General features: G+C 38.8%; 1 protein-coding gene across 2 annotated transcripts in view; it reads right to left on the bottom strand.

The window, feature by feature from the left end:
- The window catches only part of LOC121086926 (macrophage mannose receptor 1-like), a 33,977-nt gene extending 17,233 nt beyond the window's left edge, over positions 1 to 16,744 (bottom strand). The window contains exons 1-14 of one of the 2 annotated variants that reach the window (XM_040591381.1): positions 16,587 to 16,744; positions 15,323 to 15,496; positions 13,680 to 13,841; positions 12,642 to 12,755; positions 11,408 to 11,554; positions 9,989 to 10,171; positions 8,955 to 9,109; positions 7,596 to 7,709; positions 7,161 to 7,276; positions 6,124 to 6,272; positions 5,045 to 5,244; positions 3,594 to 3,721; positions 2,228 to 2,315; positions 1,500 to 1,644 (exon numbers count right to left, since the gene is read on the bottom strand). In XM_040591381.1, coding sequence (XP_040447315.1) covers positions 1,500 to 1,644; positions 2,228 to 2,315; positions 3,594 to 3,721; positions 5,045 to 5,244; positions 6,124 to 6,272; positions 7,161 to 7,276; positions 7,596 to 7,709; positions 8,955 to 9,109; positions 9,989 to 10,171; positions 11,408 to 11,554; positions 12,642 to 12,755; positions 13,680 to 13,841; positions 15,323 to 15,496; positions 16,587 to 16,647 — 1,936 coding nt within the window. In that variant the 5' untranslated portion in view covers positions 16,648 to 16,744. The remainder of the gene's footprint in view (positions 1 to 1,499; positions 1,645 to 2,227; positions 2,316 to 3,593; positions 3,722 to 5,044; positions 5,245 to 6,123; positions 6,273 to 7,160; positions 7,277 to 7,595; positions 7,710 to 8,954; positions 9,110 to 9,988; positions 10,172 to 11,407; positions 11,555 to 12,641; positions 12,756 to 13,679; positions 13,842 to 15,322; positions 15,497 to 16,586) is intronic. The other variant, XM_040591382.1, reaches the window with a different exon arrangement.
- Between the last annotated feature and the right edge of the window lie 1,911 nt (positions 16,745 to 18,655).

Below are 18,655 nucleotides of genomic sequence, written 5' to 3'. Positions count from 1 at the left end.
GAAATAAGTAGACAAATGAAAAAGCAATCAAATCAAAATTCTTCTGTTGGGAGATTTTAAATATTTTCTTCCTAAGTATTTAGTAAAAAATATTATTCAAATGTCTTCACAATGAATTTATGTGCTTCACTTGATTTTGAATTTATTTTTTAATTCTAATTATAACATTCTTTTTTTTTTTTCAAAAGATAGAGTAGCTTAAGTAAATATGTATCTTAAGTGAATATGAGGGAATTAAAATCTGAGCATCTGTCCTCTCACATTGATCATTTTAGAATCTAGATTCACAATAACAATAATCTAATTATTTTGTATTTTTACATTTGAAGGGTCATCTAGGATCAAGATAAAATGATCAGAATCTTTATTTTATGGTTTCTGAACTCCTCCTGAGTAATCTCACCAAGAGTAGAGATCCACATCTGTGCAGAGGAGCATGCTCAGCGCACCAGAGAGGGCTGTGCAGGATGTCTTGCTTCAAGCTGGTATGCAGAAGTCACTGGTTTGGCCATGCATTTGTATGACTAATCTACCCAGCAGGGAACAGTGATTCTTCCTTTTTGGTTAAGCAACTTTTCAATGTTAGCACGGTGCCTTATTTGCTGTTCAAGGGTAACAGTTTGTTGGCAGAGCCATCAAATATTAGATGTACTTAGTGTTTTTTATATAACTACTTCTCCCTTCCTTTCTCTGTTGTGCTTCCCACAAGCTCCCTGCATGCATCCACCTTTCTTTTCAAGAAGCTCGTAATACTCTCTTCTGCTCCATGGAGATGCATACACGTACTCAGTTTACAACCAGGAAGAAGGGATGTAAAAGTAGGACTAAGTAAGCAAAATGAGTTCTTTCATCACGGGTTGTCAGTGGAGGTCCTCGGCCCATAAAGACCCTGTCTCCTGCTGGCAGGCACCCTGATGCACGTCCATCAGGTCCTTCCATGCCCTGGCTCCAGGTGCAGGAGTCCTGTCACTAGGGCCCTGACTTCCAGGCAAAGCTGGTGGATGCAGGAGTCCTTCAAGGCTACACCAGCCTCTATTTTTGATCTCTTTTTCAGTGTTGTTGGTTCCTGTAGCAACTGATCCCTCTCTTTGGTTCCCATTATTCATTTCGCAGTGGGAAGCAAAGCTTTTTTCTCTTTTGTACAGAGAGTTTTAATGTCCTGCATCTTTGGCTTTCCTGGGTAAGCCTGAAGCAGATAGACATACAGGGAGGAAATAAAAGGAAAGGGTGTAAGTTCCTTTGCCTTGCAAATTTGTTCGACCCTTGGCAGAAGGAGAGAAAGGCAGAGATGAAGTAATAGGGACATCTTTAACTTCCTGGATCTGAGTACAATTGAAATATCTCAATTCATTCCTTTTGCTTTATGCGTTGCCTTCACTGCAACCGGTTTTAAAATTAACAATTCCCAGTATCTATCTTCTTTTCAATTTGTTTAAATCCATACAATTTGCTTTTGAACTTGGCTTTATCGCTCCAATTAAATGGGGAAGTAATCATACCTTTTTTTGTTTCACAAATCCAATTAAGTAAATGTTCACAGTACAAGTCATTCCAGCGCATTTGAGGTGATCTATTAAACATAACACAGTGTTCAATTTCTTTATGGTTGTTGGGTTCATCATCATCCCAGTTCTCATAAATTACCTGTGTTGGAAATACATGTCAATTACTATGTGATTCGAGCTGAGTAGAAGTAATTGAGATTGCCTTTGTTACACAGTTTCAGGATCTCATCATCTCAAGTACCTTGTTTATGGGATCAGTAGGAGTTCAGATAGGTCTGAGGGGGCTGTGAAAGTCATGCTGATCAGCTCACTTTCCCCATCACTCCCTGGAGAAGGTGTAAGGATTATACAGTATATAAAAGTATGTGTCTCCTGGAGGAAAAACTGATGGGTAGAGGGAGTTGTGTTTATTTTGCTTTGTGAAAGATGGCAACCTGACTACAGCAGTGCCTGATCTGGGATGCTGTGAAGGTCTAAGAGCATGGACTTTAGAAGATGGGATGTAACATGGTGCCAGGGTTCAAACAGGCAATTTTGTACTTCCATTAGTGTGTTAAGACAGTGTCATCACTAAGCACTGCAGCTGTTCAGCTGATGGATAAAGGGCTGCTGTGTACCTGCCAAAGGTCTAAAAAAGATTGGAAAAAAAGGCATAAAGAGATGAAAATCTATATATTCTAAAGGACAGAAAGTCAACTAGTATCCAGCAAATAAGTACTCACCGGGGAACCATCAATCCAGGCAAATCCTTCATCAGGATTTAAGAGAAACAAACCGATCCAGAAAGCCTGAGTGTTCAGTCCTTTATACCTAAAATAAATCATACAATATAGATACATCAGTGTAGAAGGAGATGACATGATATAAATGCTGGAAAGCATAGAAACATGCTGCTTTCTGTCACATCTGAATCGCAAGCTGCTCCTTTACATTGGTCCATAGCCAGGCTCACCGCCTGCACTCTGTCAAGAGGTTTGGTGGGGACAAGAGTTGTCATATTTAAATATAAGTTAAAGGATAAGTGACGTGACACGGATCTAGCTCAGCTTCCGCCCTTATGGCTGCAACATAGCTCTTGGCTATAGCAGGAGTTCACATCAGAGGCTTTAGCAAAATTAAAATGTCGATAGAGAGCTGTAATACAGTTTAACTAATGAAAAATAGTGAAAATTTGGTTTTCATCTGCTTTGAATTCCTTCTTGGCACTTCCTGTGTAGTTTCTTTAATACTTCATGCTATTCATCTTGTACCTACGGACCAGATAAAATGTAGTCCTGTTTCATTCAGTACATAACACAAAGGTTTCATAGCCTAAAACAGAGACTAACAGACAAATGAAAACACATTCAGCTTCTCACAATACTGAAAATAAAATGAAGAGTGAAATCACAAAAACTTTTCTATATGAAAGTTTTAAATCTATTTGAGAAAAGATTCACACCACTGTGTGAAAGAGTTTTGGTTAAATAGCTATATATTATGTGCCACTGACATATCTTGACATTACAGAATGCAATCAGGCTGTAGTGGTCTAACTTTGGGGGCAAATAATGGCATAATCTTTACATTTCAGGTGAGACATAGCATCTACAGTGCAAAAAAATTTAATTAAAATTGATTCCTGTTTGATTTCAGGAGTCTTCAGTTAACAGTCAGAAAATTACCACATTATGTGTTTTGGTTTACATTAACAGTAATTCAAGGTTGTTTTTTTTTAATACGTTGATTAAAATATGAATTGCGACCAGTTAAAAAAAAGAAGGCACAGTTAGAGCTGAACATCTTATTGTCTCCCTTTTGGGAGGGGGACTAACATGTATAAAGTTGATGAAATCTGGAGAACAGCCTTGATAAAAACCTCTGATGGAAATACAAAAAATACCAAAGCCTCTTTCAAATACTAAAGATTTTCTTTTTGAGAAAGCAGTGTTTCAGGATGATATTTTCAGATGAAACATTTCCATTTTAATTTAAAATGTGTTTGTGTTTATTCACTGACTTGCCCAGCTCCCATTATATTTTGATGGAATTCTTACATAATTCTTATGTAGCATGAACATGAAAAAGAATAGTTGTGCATGTACTTACGATGCTAATTGCCATAACAAAATTTGATCTTCTCTTGTATTGATTGTGACCAGATTTCCTCCTATTTCTCTACAAAATTCTTCTGCCTCAAACCAAGACTTCTTATGGTTTCCCTCTCTCACAAAAAACTATTGAGAAGAAAAAAAGTAAAAATAAATTACTAAATGTGCAAAGTTTAGCATATAAAAACATATGTAATTAAAATCAGTATCACTTCAACACCCCTTTATTCTTGAATAAGACAACATAACATCTGTCAAGACTTGTCATCTCATACATTAGTTATCTAAAGTGTAACTATTTTTTTTCTTAGCATCATCTGTTTTAAAGTAAGGCAAGAGTACCATAAGTGTCTGAGGAGAACAAAGGATATCACAATGTACAGAGAAGGAAAAAATAATTTATAGCTTAGTTGGAATGTTGACCACTGAAAGGGTCAAAGAAAGATGGAATAGCTCAGTTGTGGTGTTCCGCAGTATAAAGCAGGAGTTTTTTGTGAAATGGAAGGTAGAGGGAAAATCAGTAGGTTGGAATAGAAAAGATAGTACGGACGGGGAAAGCTGTTTGGCAAGGTGCTGACCTGGCTGAGGAAGCGAGTTTTGTGTGGCAGGGCAGGCATACAAATAGCTCCACTTTCTGCTATGAAATTTGTACATTCTTGAAGTAAGAAACTGGATGCTTTACATTTTTGGGAAAGGATAGTCTACAATTTGGTAATTGGCATAACCAATAATGTTAGTAACAATAATTAAATGTGACATAGAAGTTGAAACCCTTATAAATACAGAGCTAAAATGATCTCTGGCCTCCCAATAGGCAGTCTCAAGAAAGAAAGAGAGAGGATACTTTACATGTAAAGACCTGGAAGAACAGTGTTGCATATTCACTTTTACTTGATCTATTTTGCCTTTTCTCTACCTTTTTTTCTTTTCAAAAAGGAGACTTTAAAAAGCATTTTTAGCTAAATCAAGAGAATGCCCAAAACCTTTACTTGCTGAAGAGTCACTGATGTCAAACTAAACCTGGATCTAAAAGTATCACTAATAGTATCACATGCTGTGTGAGGAAAAGTTGGCAGAGGCCCAGGTTTCTATACATTTTCTCTTAGAAATATTATCTTACACAAGTGACACTGCCAGCTCTTGGGATGCCATACTATGTTTTTCTGAGATCCCGTATTCCTGGAAGCAAATAAATCAAGTGAGGTTCTCACCTGGCATTTAAATAAAAGAAAATATATTTCTAGCTCTCTGTTTTCATTGTTTCAGGTATTTCATTGTTGACTTTCATTATATTTGATGGATTTTCTCATGTTTTTTTGCCTTCTGTTGCTATAAAGATAATTCCCTAAAACTGACCCAGCCCTTGGTCTCTGAGTACCACAGTGACCAGGGCACCGACCCTGGGCTGCCCAGCACTCAGACTGGCACGGAAGGGAGACACACACTTACTTTGAAGCACGAGTCTGCCTGGGAGGCTCCGTCCCAACCTTCAGCACAGGCGGCCGTAGGGACCCGTACTGGCGGAGCAGGAGGTAGCATTCCTGCTGCCTGCTGTTTGCAAAGGTAATTTGCTGTCTTCTCGCAGCTAACCACATCCCATAATCCAGCTGCAATTCCAGTTCCCATGACAACACAGCCTTGCTCTTTTCCTTTGTGGCATTGAAAAGAAATTAGTAAAAACAAAATCTTAATTGCTTTCTAAGAAATGAGACTTTCACTTTTATTCATAGAAAAGTATGAAAAGGAAGATGCAGATTGTACAGATTAAAACCCATCCTGGATATAAAATTATTTAAAATACTTCCTGCCAGGGGCCAGATACAGGCCAATAAGTCTCACAGACACACCTTTGCCAAAAAGGGGGATTTGCAGCTTTAGAATCTAAATCTTCTTTATGTTGCCACCCCATGGAAATCACAGGGCAAATGGCACTTGATTTTATTTACATATGTAGTAAATGGCCTGACAGCTACTTTGGGGTTCTCAATATCCAGGCAATTCAATTTCGAGAAGGCTGATATCAAGTACAAGAAGTTTGTTTTAAGGCATAACTAGCTAGTGTGAAGGCAAGAGTTCTCCTGCAGATGCTAATCTGTTTTGCTGAAATGCTGAACAGCTGGATGTTTGCTGCTCATTTCTTACATATGCACCTTGTGGGTCAAAACCCTGTCCATAATAATTTTTCTCAATCTGATTAGTTGTTGTTAGCTGGTGTTAAGAAGTTGAAAAAAAATGAGACCATGGACCTTTTAAACTCCTGCACAGTATTGCCTTCAGTCTAACCCATTACAAATCTGTTTCTGTACAACTTTGCAGGAGATTGACTTACACAACACCTGACAGCTGTGACAGTGCTGGTTGCACTGTTGTCAAACACAACGTCTGATGCTGTTGGTCATTTACATCTACCAGCACAAAATCAAATGCCCACTCTAATTTCAAACACTAGGGGATGGGATGGAAAGCAGAAACCTGCATGAATTGCAGCTGCACTCCTGTCACAGGGGTCTAGCCCATGCAGAGCTTACCTGGCATTAGTGTATTCCAGTGTGTGAAGAGGGGACTTTCACCACTGGTCCACCTGAAAATCCCTTGTTCTTCTGTGTTGGAGAGACCAATCCAGAAATACGTTTCAGACCTCAGCCCCGTCAGACTGATCAGAAAGGCTTGCTCCGTTCTGAAGTGGAAAACAGTGTTCATTCACAACCTGTTGTCTTGCAATATTAATCTAAGCGGTGCAAATAGAGGTATCGCTATCGTGCTAGCATGACCGCCAGGCAACAACTCTGCAGTGAAGTGCAGACAAAACCTCAGCAGGCTTTGAAGTGTGGTCAAAAGAACTTGGTGAGGGACAACTTTCTCCTTCCATCTGAAGGCACCTTCTTTTCTTTCTATCCAGTTCTGTGAAATGTCACAAATCACTGCTTACATGGGCTTCTAGCTGTGTTCTCCTATTTTGCTAGTCTTTCCAAATCTTGGAGGTACCTCAGACCACCAGGTCAGGACCAAACTGTCAGCTTTGCTAGCCATCACTTCTGAAAGCAGTCATGTTCCTCAGAGGCCATGAAGCCTGCAAAGCCTGACCAAGATACAGGTAGGCTGGAAATGATACATTCTGGCTGTGGTGGGGCAGGTCCTGGTTAAGATTTCCTACATTTGTTTGGAATTTGGCTCAGAAGGTAGTTTAGAAAAATATTTTTGTTAAAGCCCTCCTATCATAATGAGATAACATCCATCAGTAAATAGATTAAAATTGTAGTAACTACTTTCCAACAGAAAAAAAAAACCAAAAAACCCCAAAATAACATAGAAATTGCTTTAATTAAGATTTGAAAATAACAGAAAGGATCCCCAAAATTTTAAAAATGTTGTAATAGATTAAGTAAAAACCCTTAAAACATTGAGCACATTTTTTTCCTTCATGGATAACTTTATTTAGCTTACTACTACAAAATTTTTGAAAATTGCTGATAAAACACTTTGAAAAGTTCAAAAAATGGACAAGTTTTGCAAGTTTCTTCATCAGAAGCACTGATTTTGAAGTACAAAAAAGGTATTTTCCTACCTGCTTTCCACCGTAGCTAGATAAGCTTTGCTCTGTTCACATCTCTTACTTGCTTCTGAGAATGTCAAAAGTGCAGAGCCCACCATGTAACAGTGTGAACCATATCTTTTCCAACCCTGTAACAAACATAAAGTTCTAAAGGTGAAATTGAAAGAGACTTCAATATTAGCTCTGCTCTTTTGTGTATAAATATACCATGTTAAATTTGTTGCAGGTCATGTACATGTAAATTAATTTTGACTTTCTTGAGTATTTTCACAGCAAAAATGAAAAATGCACATCTATTAGTAAATTGCTAGTAGGAAAAGACTAGGTTACCTCAAGAGTAGATTTTCTAGAAGATACAAACACAAAGACTCTAAGAGAAGCAAGAACCAGTAAATGAATTTGTGTTCATGTTTTCCCAAAAGAATTAATTTATGAGAGAACATTTACATCTCGGCAGCCTGGGTCCTCTATTGTCTCTTCTTCAGAGGATTGTGATGAAGGCTTCTTTTTACAGATGTAACCAAGTTGCTTATTGCAAACATCTGTTGCCCAGTATCCGTCCTGGAACAGCAGGGAGAAGAAATGAATGTAAAAAGGGGACATTCATAATCATTTCCTCTTTCTTCACTACAAGGCCTAATGAAATATGTTACCTAGGAAGGCTATAGGACCATTGCTGGAGTTTTATTTAAAAAAAATAAAAATAAAAAAGACACATCTATCAGTATTAGTTTAAGAAACATTTGATGCTCATTTCAGATGAAAGAAGGAAATAAATAACATCTTGAAGTCTCAGCGTTACTTGCCATCATAACTGTCTAATGAGAGGGTTTGTAAAGGTACATTTCATCAGGGGCTAATGGATCTGCATTCAGAGCAGGATTATTTCACTACACTTCTGGAAAAAAGGTCAACGAAACTGAAATAATACACATCTGAGTGTGTTGCAGTAAATCTATTTTATCCGTCAAGGAGAAGACTGAAAACGATGGATTTCTTTTTAAAAAGGAATTATGTAAAAAATAAAATTTAAATAGGAACATTTTTTCCACATAAAATCTGGTCTAGCATCAATTCTATTAATGCCTAGTACTGGCAAGCAATGTTCTTCTATGATATAGCAGTTCTTTCAACAACAGCATGTATTTCATAACAGGATTTTCTATTTGTTGCTTTCATGAAAAAATTAATGACACTGCGTGTGTACGTGTGTGTATGTACATGCATGTAACTGTGTCAACCAACCATGTCTTGCAGGAAAATGACTTTGTGAGTCAAGCAGTCAGAAATACTGTAGGATTTTAGGTTAGGTATTTGGCAGGTAGAAATTCGAACTCTATGTCACAGCTGGAAAAACACGACCTAGTGCCGGGTTTCCATGCCTCAATGCCGTGTCTTAGTGGCGTGACAATGGGGGACATAATGGTTTGTCGGATTGGAAAACAGGGTATGCAAATACCCTCTATGATAACCACACAATGTATTAGCTAGTTCATCCCCATTCCTTCCCCAGAGCTATAACTTTTTTCATCACTGCAATCATGAAAATGAATCTGATGTAAAATTTCTGGATCAGACTTTTCGGCAGATAAGAAATTTCAGAAGGCAGCACTAGGAAAACGCTACCTCTCTGTTTCTGATCTCTCCTGTCCTCTGAACTTCTCTTCTGGTTGATGCCAACTTTATGGGGAAAACTATTTTAGGGTAAGATACAGAATAACTCTTGAATAAGCATATAATGGCAAGTGATTTCAGACTGACATAATTATTCGTTTGCATTACTATGAAATAACTGCATAGATATACCTGCCCCTTCATAACAACACAATCCTCCAGACCGTTTGTGTAGGTGGGATGCCTGCGCTGCCATTTGGTGAATGTCACAGGAGTCCTGTCACTCCACTCAAAATAGAAGTGAGCCTTCAGGTCGTTCAGGCCCAGCCACAGCTCTTCTGTTGGCTCTGGAGCATGGAAAGGAATAGGTTTGCTTGTGGCCCACTGTGCAATACAGTGAACATTTTCAGCTGCAGAGCAAAGAGGGACTGATAAATGTGGAATGTGGCACATGAGAGGTGGTCTTTGTGCTTTAATAAATATGCTGGTTTCCTCTCAGATCTGTGGTAAGAGATGCCTTGGTACTGAAAGGGCCTCCGATTCCATACAGAAATACTGAGTTTAATAAACATAAACTATGGCTGGCAGAAGACTTTTGCAAACTTTCTGAGTATCTGTGATTCAGAGCGACGAAATGGCCCCTAGCATGGAGGGTGGGACAGTGAGTGGCTGTGAGTGTCCCACCTCGGGAGGTCAAACCGAGCCAAAGCCATGAGGACATCTGCCAATGCATCTCTTTAATGGGGAAGCATCAGACAGCCTGTAATGGCCCGTCAGGGGGGTTCATCAAGTCCAGCATGTGTGACAAGTGTCAGGACTGGGTAATACAGATCCAAGGGAAATCAGAAGTGAAAAGGTGTTAATTTCTTAGAAGAATATGTAGCAAGAGGTTTTAATCTCAGCAAGAAGTTAAATTTCTTCTAGGTTTGGAGCTCTGTTCTGAAAATATTGAATACAGAGTAAAGGTGCCAGAAGTGCAATTTTTAGAGATCTTTTTGTGTCTCTGCAAGGGATACCTTTCCTTTTTTAGTTTTCCTGCTTTATAATGTTTCTTGATAAACATAAATATACTTCTATTTGTGCAACAGCAACAACATAAAAGAGCACCATAAATTAGATTCAGCCTTCCACTTCTGATATTTCAGAGAAACTATTAATATTTAATATGAAGCTCAGCTTTTATGTGATAGTTGGGGCAAACAATACAGGCCTACATACATACTCACTGTAACCAAGCTGTGACACTAGAAAGCTGAACTCAGCAATGTGGTGGACACTTGCCAAATCTCCATCTTGCTTCTTACATGAAATGAGAGCATCTTTCCATGTTTTGGATTCCCGCTGAATGCTGTAGCAGTGACCTGCGTATGGCCACCAACCATCTGCGCACTTAATAGGTCTCAATTCTTCTAAAAACAAAGCACAGATTTTCGGAGCAATTTTGCAAGAGGGAAATAAAGGACACTACAATGAAGTCTCTCAGGCACTCTTTACAAAAGTGGGACTATATGAATAAACACATAGCTGTAGTTAGAAATGCAAATACATTCAAATGGAAAACAAATATCATTAAGGCACAGTATGCTAAAAATGCAAATAGAATGATGTCTCCTTAAGCAGAGAATCATTGAAAAATGCCCATATTGTGTCAGAAATGCAATTTGAAATCATGCTCTGGGAGGAAAGAGAGACCAAAGCAGACATCAGCCTCTCCCCTCCTTGCCCCCCCGGAGGAATTTGGTCAGTGTGCCATGGTCTCCCTCGCTGCCTGGGTGGCTGACATTAGGCTCTGCCTGCTGTACAGTGTCCTCTTGCAAACAGACGTAATTTTCAGATATGGAAAAGCATGAAGTAATTTTTTGGTAATTGCAGCTCAGTAAACATTGCAAATTAGTGCAGAGCTGGTAGTCTTCTTATTGACTCAGTGACCTTTTTATTACTTAGATTTCTAAATATCTTTGAAAGCTTACCTTAAGCTTGCTTTGAAAATAGAATCTTGCATTTCTTTTTAAGGTTAATACTGGAATAAAGGTTCTCTGAAATTATTTCTCAACTTTCTTCAATATAACTACTTTTTAAAAGTAGTTTTTATAACATTCCCAGGTGATAGCCTCCAGCAGTTCCCTCATGTATGTGACATGCTCATAGCCATGTTGTGTCATTGAAGCCATAGGTCAGGGTGGCCCATGGATGAAATGCAGCCTGTGCATACTACTGCTTCTCCTGCTCTGCTCATCTAAACCCAATGCACTGCATAATGTTGTCATCAGAGGATGATTTTTTTCATGGATGTTAGAGTAACTGCACTTGCTCATTTGGAGCAAATGAGAATAAATTTCTTCTGTATTTATGCAAATTTGATTGTTGGCACTAGTTACCATGATAGAGCAACTTCTATCTGTCTTGCAAGAATGAATGATAGAGATGGAACAAAATAATATTCTCCTGTGGATGTTTAATACACAGTGGGAGGACAAAGGCAATATATAAAAGTCTGTGTGTGCATGTATAGCTGTGTTTTTCAAGAGTTTCTAATGTCTTGGTTGAAAAATAATGCTGCATACCTTTTACCATTTGCAGATCTTTCACAGACTGCTCTTTCTAGAAGTCAGAGAAAAACCTTTTGTTTTATTTGACTAACCTACCTTTGGGTATAATGTCAGACTTTGAACTGAAGTTTCTCTTTTGGCAAATGTAGCCAAGTCTCTGGTTACATGCTTGATTTTCCCATTTAGCATTCTTTCTGGGATTCATCACTCCACAGATTTTCCCAGGGAGTAGGAAAGGACTTCCTTAGTGTAAGAGAGAAAATAGAATCTCATAGCAAAAATAAAGATGATTAACAAAACCATTACATTATCAGTAGAAACACCAACTTATTCTGATTTCCTCAGTGCTTAATGTGAAGAAGCTCTGCCCTATAGGATAGCTGCTACTGCAGTTTATAGGATGCTGCTTCTAGTCTATGTTTTGCAAGTAAAGTAAAAGCTTTGTTTCAGGATAGTACTGGGAAATTTCTAGTTCTTTTCCTGATATCCTGGTGCTCATAGACAGAGCAGATGAACCTTTGTCCTGTGTAAAAAACTTCTAGACTTTAAGAATATTGAGTTTTAAGTTATATTAACTCCAGTATATGTCAAGATTTTCACAGTTCTGCTTTCCTATAAATTGGCTTTTCTGTATTCTGTTGCAGTGTGCAAAAGCCTCTGTAATCAGGAAAGGAAATTTAATGACACAGAATTTTTGAAGACTTAGAGGAAAGTTTAATTATTCCTTTACCAGTTTGTACCTTTTCCAAAACAGGAGACAGCTTGAAATACTTGTGGCACAAAGCAAGCACAGGACCAAAAAACCAACAAGCAAACAGAAGAGCTCCCTGCCTGTGAGGAGCACCACAAACCCACCTTGTCTCCCTTCCTTGAGGTGGCCCAGTGCAATTTTGCCTACACTGTTGAGGAATTATGAGATGGTTCTGTAAGCCTTTCAATAATATTTAGAATTTCTTCAGATGACATAGTGCCATTATATTCTAAATAGGTTTGCTACCTTTGCAAGATTTTATTTATATTCATACCCTTGGACAACACATTATGGAAAAAATTCTGATCTCTGATCTGTAGGCTTATATATTACTCCAAATGATACTCTGCTTTCATAAGCAAGATCTTTGTTTAGATAAGAAAATAAAAGAACCTGCTATAGCTGATATCCACACTGAACTTCGTAATTTGAAGTGTAATTCTTAAAATAAAGATCTATATCTTCAGCTATTGTAAATCAGAATGGGCTTTGCTGAAATAAAAGTAGCTAAGGCAGTTTTTATTAGTTGGTCTCTTATCAGAATCCATTCAAAGGTTACCAAATAGATACAGTTCTTACCTGGAGCCCAGTTTAGATATCTGAAAGGACTGCCCCCAACCCATTGCCATCCACTGTTGAAATTCAGACTGTTCAATCCAATCCAGAATGCAAAACTGAAATTTTTAATTAGCTCTAAATTAGGGGAAAAAAAAGTCAGTTGTATGTCCCTATTCTCATCCTTAGCAAGTTCATGTAAAAGAAATAAAGGCAAAAGCAAGAAATTTATTTTTCTTAGTTTAAACCAGCCAAATTCTAGTACTTTCCACATTATTGAGTTGCACAAAAAAGTAACATATTTAAATGAATAAATATCAATTTAGCAGAGATCTCAGTTGTTAAAAGGGAAAATTAACATCTTATTTTACTAATTAGAGTTTACTTCTCTCACTTTGTTTCATTACAATATAAGAAATGTAAAAAATACTTTTTGCCGTTAAGGAACTGTGCTAAAATGTTTCTGTAACAGATTTCATGGAGTAAATACACCATAAAAGACGAAGACATTGTGCCAATCAGTTACTTCCAGATTTTTTTCTCTTAGTGGTTTCAATGCCCCCTTCACACCATTTATAACCAAACTGATATCATGATACTTGTTTCTGAAATCCACTGAAGTTATTTGGAATTTATGTGTGCAAATGTACCGATATTAGAACCATCATTGTATGTTCTCCTAGAAAGATTAATAATCCTTGGAACACAGAGGAAAAAGGCAAATCTAAGAACCAGACCATAGCCCTGGTCAGGAATGAGTGCACCAGCATGAAGGCAACTGGAGGAAACCCTCTCCCTGGGACAGCGACAGAAGATGTGGTAGCTCCCACCTGGAGCCCAAAGGTGGGATGGGATCATATTCCCCCCTACAGAGGTTTGGGGCCAAACCTTCATATAAAAACACCAGCTAGTGAAGGCAGTTCAGACCATCTCCCTTTTGGCAGCTACTGAACCACCCCTGACACCCTGTCTTCTTCACTGAGAAAGAAGACAAGGCAGCCAACCTCATCATCTAAAGCTTTGGAACAACGTATTTTAAGGTCTTGTTCCCTACTATTTTACCTCCTATATATGCTTGCTCATGAATCTCTATGATGCTTAATAGTTCTGCATTTTGCTGCTGACAGCTTTTTCTTGCTTGGTGCCATGTTAGAGCTGATTCTGAATTTATCTGATAGTGAGTGCCAGTTGAAACATCCTCTGTCCAAAATCTTCCTGTGTCATCTGGAAGAAGAGGTGATGTAGAGCACTGCTGTTAGAGGACTGACATTGCACCAACTAAAAGCAAGTATGTAATGATGCACAGTAATTAAAAATGCACAGTATTAGCTGTATGCTATCATCCAGAAAAACTGAAATCAGATTAGGCATCAATTAAAGTGTAAAAAAAGTGTAATTGTTTTGAAATTTAAAACATGACTTTAAATTTCTGGGTTTTTAGAAGGAAGTGAATGGGTTTCCAGCATTTGCTTTTAAATTGTTTTACACAAAACGTAGTACTAAGTAAACCAGACATATCTGTTGATTGAAAAAAGAGATTCCAGGGTAAAGTCAGAGGAAGGTAAGCATGTAGGTGAACTATGACCCTGAAGGCTCTTCAGCCCTGTGGGGCAGGAACTCCCTCTTAGCTCATCATCCAGAGAAGCAGCTTTTTAAAAAATGGCAGAACCTTGCCCTTGACAGGCTGAGGAGCTATAAAAGCAGTCTGTGTAGCACCAACAGACAGATCAGCTGCAGTCTTTCTTTGCAGAACAGCTCCCAAAACCTTGTGAAACTGTTGTGTTATTGGGAAGGTGTAGAGGAATGAAGGCAGTGGGTTGATCAGCATTGATAACATGCAGCTGTGGCCTTGCCTGAGAGGCAGTGGGTTGGTTGACATGGATGATGTGCAGCTGTAGCTCGTCCTGCTAAGTGGTTAAATAGCTCTGAGGAGTGTGGGAGAGGGGGTTGGATGGAGGAGCAGGAGTGTGGACTGACCTCTGGAGGAAGGGGAAAAACAGCATAGATAGTAGGATCTTACTAATGGTAAATAAAAACCTTGTTGCGGCCTACTAATTTCTGCTGCAGCAGTTGGTGCCCTGTGTGAGGCTGGCTGAGTTGGACTAGGACAGAAAGGCAGTTGGTGAGAAAAGTGAAACAGTTTGTATACTGAGATGAAGGGATCCAAATGTAAGTCTGGTACAGAACACAGAATGAAGATGGGAGAGGAGGATAATTTTAGCAGCAGCATTTTTGTGTAGGCTGCTAACTGGAAACAAGAACAAGATAGGAGATGGATGTTAAGGGGGAAAAAACAGTAGATAGCAGTTTAAGTGAGAATGGACCTACAGGGCATGCCTGAGGAATACAGGACAATGGGAATTTTCTGAAAGGAAGAAACAGGTCTAGATTCATACTGATCATGCCATGCACTGAAGTCACATGAAACAAGATATCAAAGAGCCTCTTCATCTCACTTGTCCACAAAACCGCCTCCAGCAGGTGAGTCTGGCTAGGCTGAACCATACCTGGGGCCACCTTTCCACTTGCTGTAGAGGGAGCACTTGGCTACTGGGGCTAATGGTCAACCAGATCCATTTCATTTGGGCTACTCTGACAAGGATTGTCATGAGGGTGGGCAGCTGGTAGCTGATAAAGAGCCTGGTACCTCAGTAGATAGTTTGCTGTGTTTCATGACAAGTTAATAAATAAAATGCAGGACTTACTTATGAGTGGGCAAAATCCATACTGTTTATCAGCATCAAAGTCTGTGGTTGTTGCACACCAGAGCCAGCCATCTGACCTACCAGCATCTGTGCACTCATTGTACTGTTGGCCTTCATATTTGAAAGGGAATACACAGGGCTGTCCATTGGCGTTTCCTTGTAATGTAAAAGTGTCTAGGAGGCAGAAAAGATTATGAGGACATATGAAAATAATCCTAAAATCATAAATCTGAGTTCCTAGAAATGGAGCTATCTATCAGTATATTTCTCTAAATTGAGAGGTCATGCCATCTATTTTAATTTTTCCCCTTGTGCAGCTAGAGATTTTAAATAGAATATAAAGTTTTAGTAAAATTTGGGGTTAAAATACTGCTTTTAGAGTTGGATATAAATTCCTTGTAGGAAAGTCTAGTTCTGTGATGATAAATTGTGGTTCCTGAAGACAGAAAACTTATAAGTAGATCTCAGACAGAGTTCACTGCATTGTTGTATTCTGTATGGCTCAACAGGTTCACTTTATCACTCCATCTTCTCATTAATTGTTTGAAGAAAAAGGATAGCTGACCAGAGACAATACAGATCAGACTGTCATGAGCATATTTACTGACTAAAATTGTTAGGTTTCAATTTCACATTTTGCAGTTGCACATTCACCCTCAACTCAGACTCTTTAAGGTTAGCAATGCTTCATCTTTTTAAACTATCACAGTATTACAGGAGCATTCTTTTATCCTGAAATTTCTGAAATACACCTTCAATCTCACATTCATCCAAACACATTCATCTGCTCAGTTCTCTGTACATTGCTGCTTTACAGTTTCTCTCTATAGCTATATCCAATTTGGTCAAACTGGAGGTCAGGACTCAGGTCTTCCTTCTCATACCTCATGAGCAGAAAAAGAAACTTGCATGAAAACATGGCTCTAAACCCCTTTGATCACTGCACGATGGGTGTGATGGGCAGGGTAAATGGAGATCTCCATGCTTCCTCATCTCTCAGAACCCTTCCACAGAGTGCCATCTGATTTAGTATTTCCACAGAAAGAAATTGCAGTTTACAGATTCTGCTCTTACTACCTCCATTTACCCCTACACCTCCGTTCCTTTATTCTGTGAATCAACAACATATCCAACATACTCTTCCGATCATGTATCAAATCTGATAACAAATACAAAATAATCAATCTATGCATTAAAACTGTAAAGCTGCCCAAGGAAAAACATTATCATAGCTAGCTCAACACAAAGCCAACAAGAAACTTACCCGATGACTGTAATGAGCCATGCATGAGGGAAAGGAAAACTAAGAACTTGGAGAAACTCATTGCAAATGGAACTTGCCTTTCATTTCCCTACTAAAAGTTGGACTGTGAAATTGGTTATGTATAAAATCCTTTTGAGTGAGAATAGTAACAGGTCCTTCTCTGTGTCAAAGCATTGATGGATAAAGCTCTGTACCCTAAATACAGAAATATCCTGTCACATGGTATTTTGAAATAACTGGCGTGCACATTGCAGACACTTCTCTTTCTGAAAAGCGAGTCTCTTCCAAAACTGAAGTCTCCATCCATGTAACAGGAGGTGGTGACACTTGTCTTTTTTCTGGGACTTTACCAGTATTATATACAGGTCAGTTGTTGGGGTGCTACACAGGACAGATCTCTATAAAAGCAACTTGAGAACTGGTGACAAGAAACCAGCAGTCAAATATCATCGATTGAAAACTCAGTCTCTGCTTTAACCCTTACATCTCAGAAACGAAGGGAGACAAACCCCCAGTGGTTCAGCACATTGCCATAATGCCACAACTCTACATATCTAGAAGAAAGAGAAAATTTTACAGATCTGCAGTATTCGGTGCTTTATGAATTATTGCTCACTTTAGAGAGCTAAAATTGTTTTTTTCCGCACTGCTACACTGTTTGCTTTGATCACAGTTTGAGACTGGGTTGTTCATAGCTACTTGTCAAAGATCTGAAGGAAAACCTTGATGTCATAGGCTAGTGGTAAGCTTCCCTGTAACAGGAGGGAAACTTCTGCCTGGAATACTTTTGTCAAGCAAAAAGGTTGTGTTCATCTATGATCTGAGAAATTCCTAATGAGGGCATTCCAGGACAAAGTCAAACATAAGCTAAATTGGAGGAGCTCCTTTGAGCAAACTGCTGATTTGAAAACCTGTATTGGCATGGAGAGTCTTACACAACTATGCTGCAAAGCTGTGTTGGCAAATATTCACATGCAGACAAGTCCTACTGTTCCTTCTTTTTGTTTACATCAGTGAAATTAAAAGAAGTTGTGGTAACGAGATTGAAAAAAAGCGATTAGCGAAATAACCAGTAGTGAGATGTATATAGAAGCTGAACATGAGGTGTCATATGAGGAGCAACTATCTTTGCCTTCATTTATAAGGTGTTAGGGAAAATTGTTGCAAGTGCTGGCTAAACTTGTTGACTTGGCTGTTAGAAATCACTAAGAGAGAAAAACATTTTCAGAAGAAAGTGGCTGGATTTCAGTAAAAGTAGGAATTTAATAAAATGTTGAATTATAACTTTTCTATTTGCAGGTGACAGTCAGGGAGTGCTTAGTGTGAGCAAGGCTTGCAAGAGTAGTCCAAAGTTGTAAAGCTCAGCGATACCACAGACAACAATGGGGTGGGAGAGAAATAGAAGCTGAGTTTACAGAGTGAAACCATATTTCAGATAAATCTGAAATCACAAAATGAAATGTCTCCAACAGAGGGGATCCCAAGGGAAAATACCTGGAGGACACAATTCCTGCCTAGTTTCCTCCTCTGCCCCATGAAGTCCAAACTGGGCTGTCGTCTCGCTACTGTGTAAATGGATGCTGGTGAGAATTCAGCTCCCCAAGGCTGCAGAGTGATGGTAGGGGAGATTAGTGCAAACACTGGGGTACGCTTAAAGAACTGAGCACTTCAGAGCTGCCCTTTTCACATGACCAACCAACTTGATGCTGGTTGCAGTCTTTGGGGGGTTGATGTCCTGCATGCTGCATTTCACTTGTGCAATAACCTGCTCTCACAAGTGTGCTAAATTCTTGATTGTATTTACTCGAAGAAAACCAGGACTACAGTGCCTAGAAAAGAAACTTTTTTTTTTTAATTTCTATTTCTTTCAAGTTTCCAGCTTGCTCAGTAGACCCTGTGCAGCCTGGGGAGAGCAGGTTATTTGCAGGGGCTATCTGCTAAGCACTCTTCTACATAAGATGTTTAGTGTCTATGTTATAATTGCAGCTCACCTAAATGCTATTTTGAACCACTTTCCACTGTTTTGCTAGCATCTTAAATTTAGTCTTGCAGATTCTTAGCACAGTATC

The sequence above is a fragment of the Falco naumanni genome, chromosome 4 (assembly GCF_017639655.2).
Source record: "Falco naumanni isolate bFalNau1 chromosome 4, bFalNau1.pat, whole genome shotgun sequence".
In the NCBI taxonomy this organism is placed as follows: domain Eukaryota; kingdom Metazoa; phylum Chordata; class Aves; order Falconiformes; family Falconidae; genus Falco; species Falco naumanni.
This window is presented reverse-complemented; position numbering and strand designations above follow the sequence as displayed.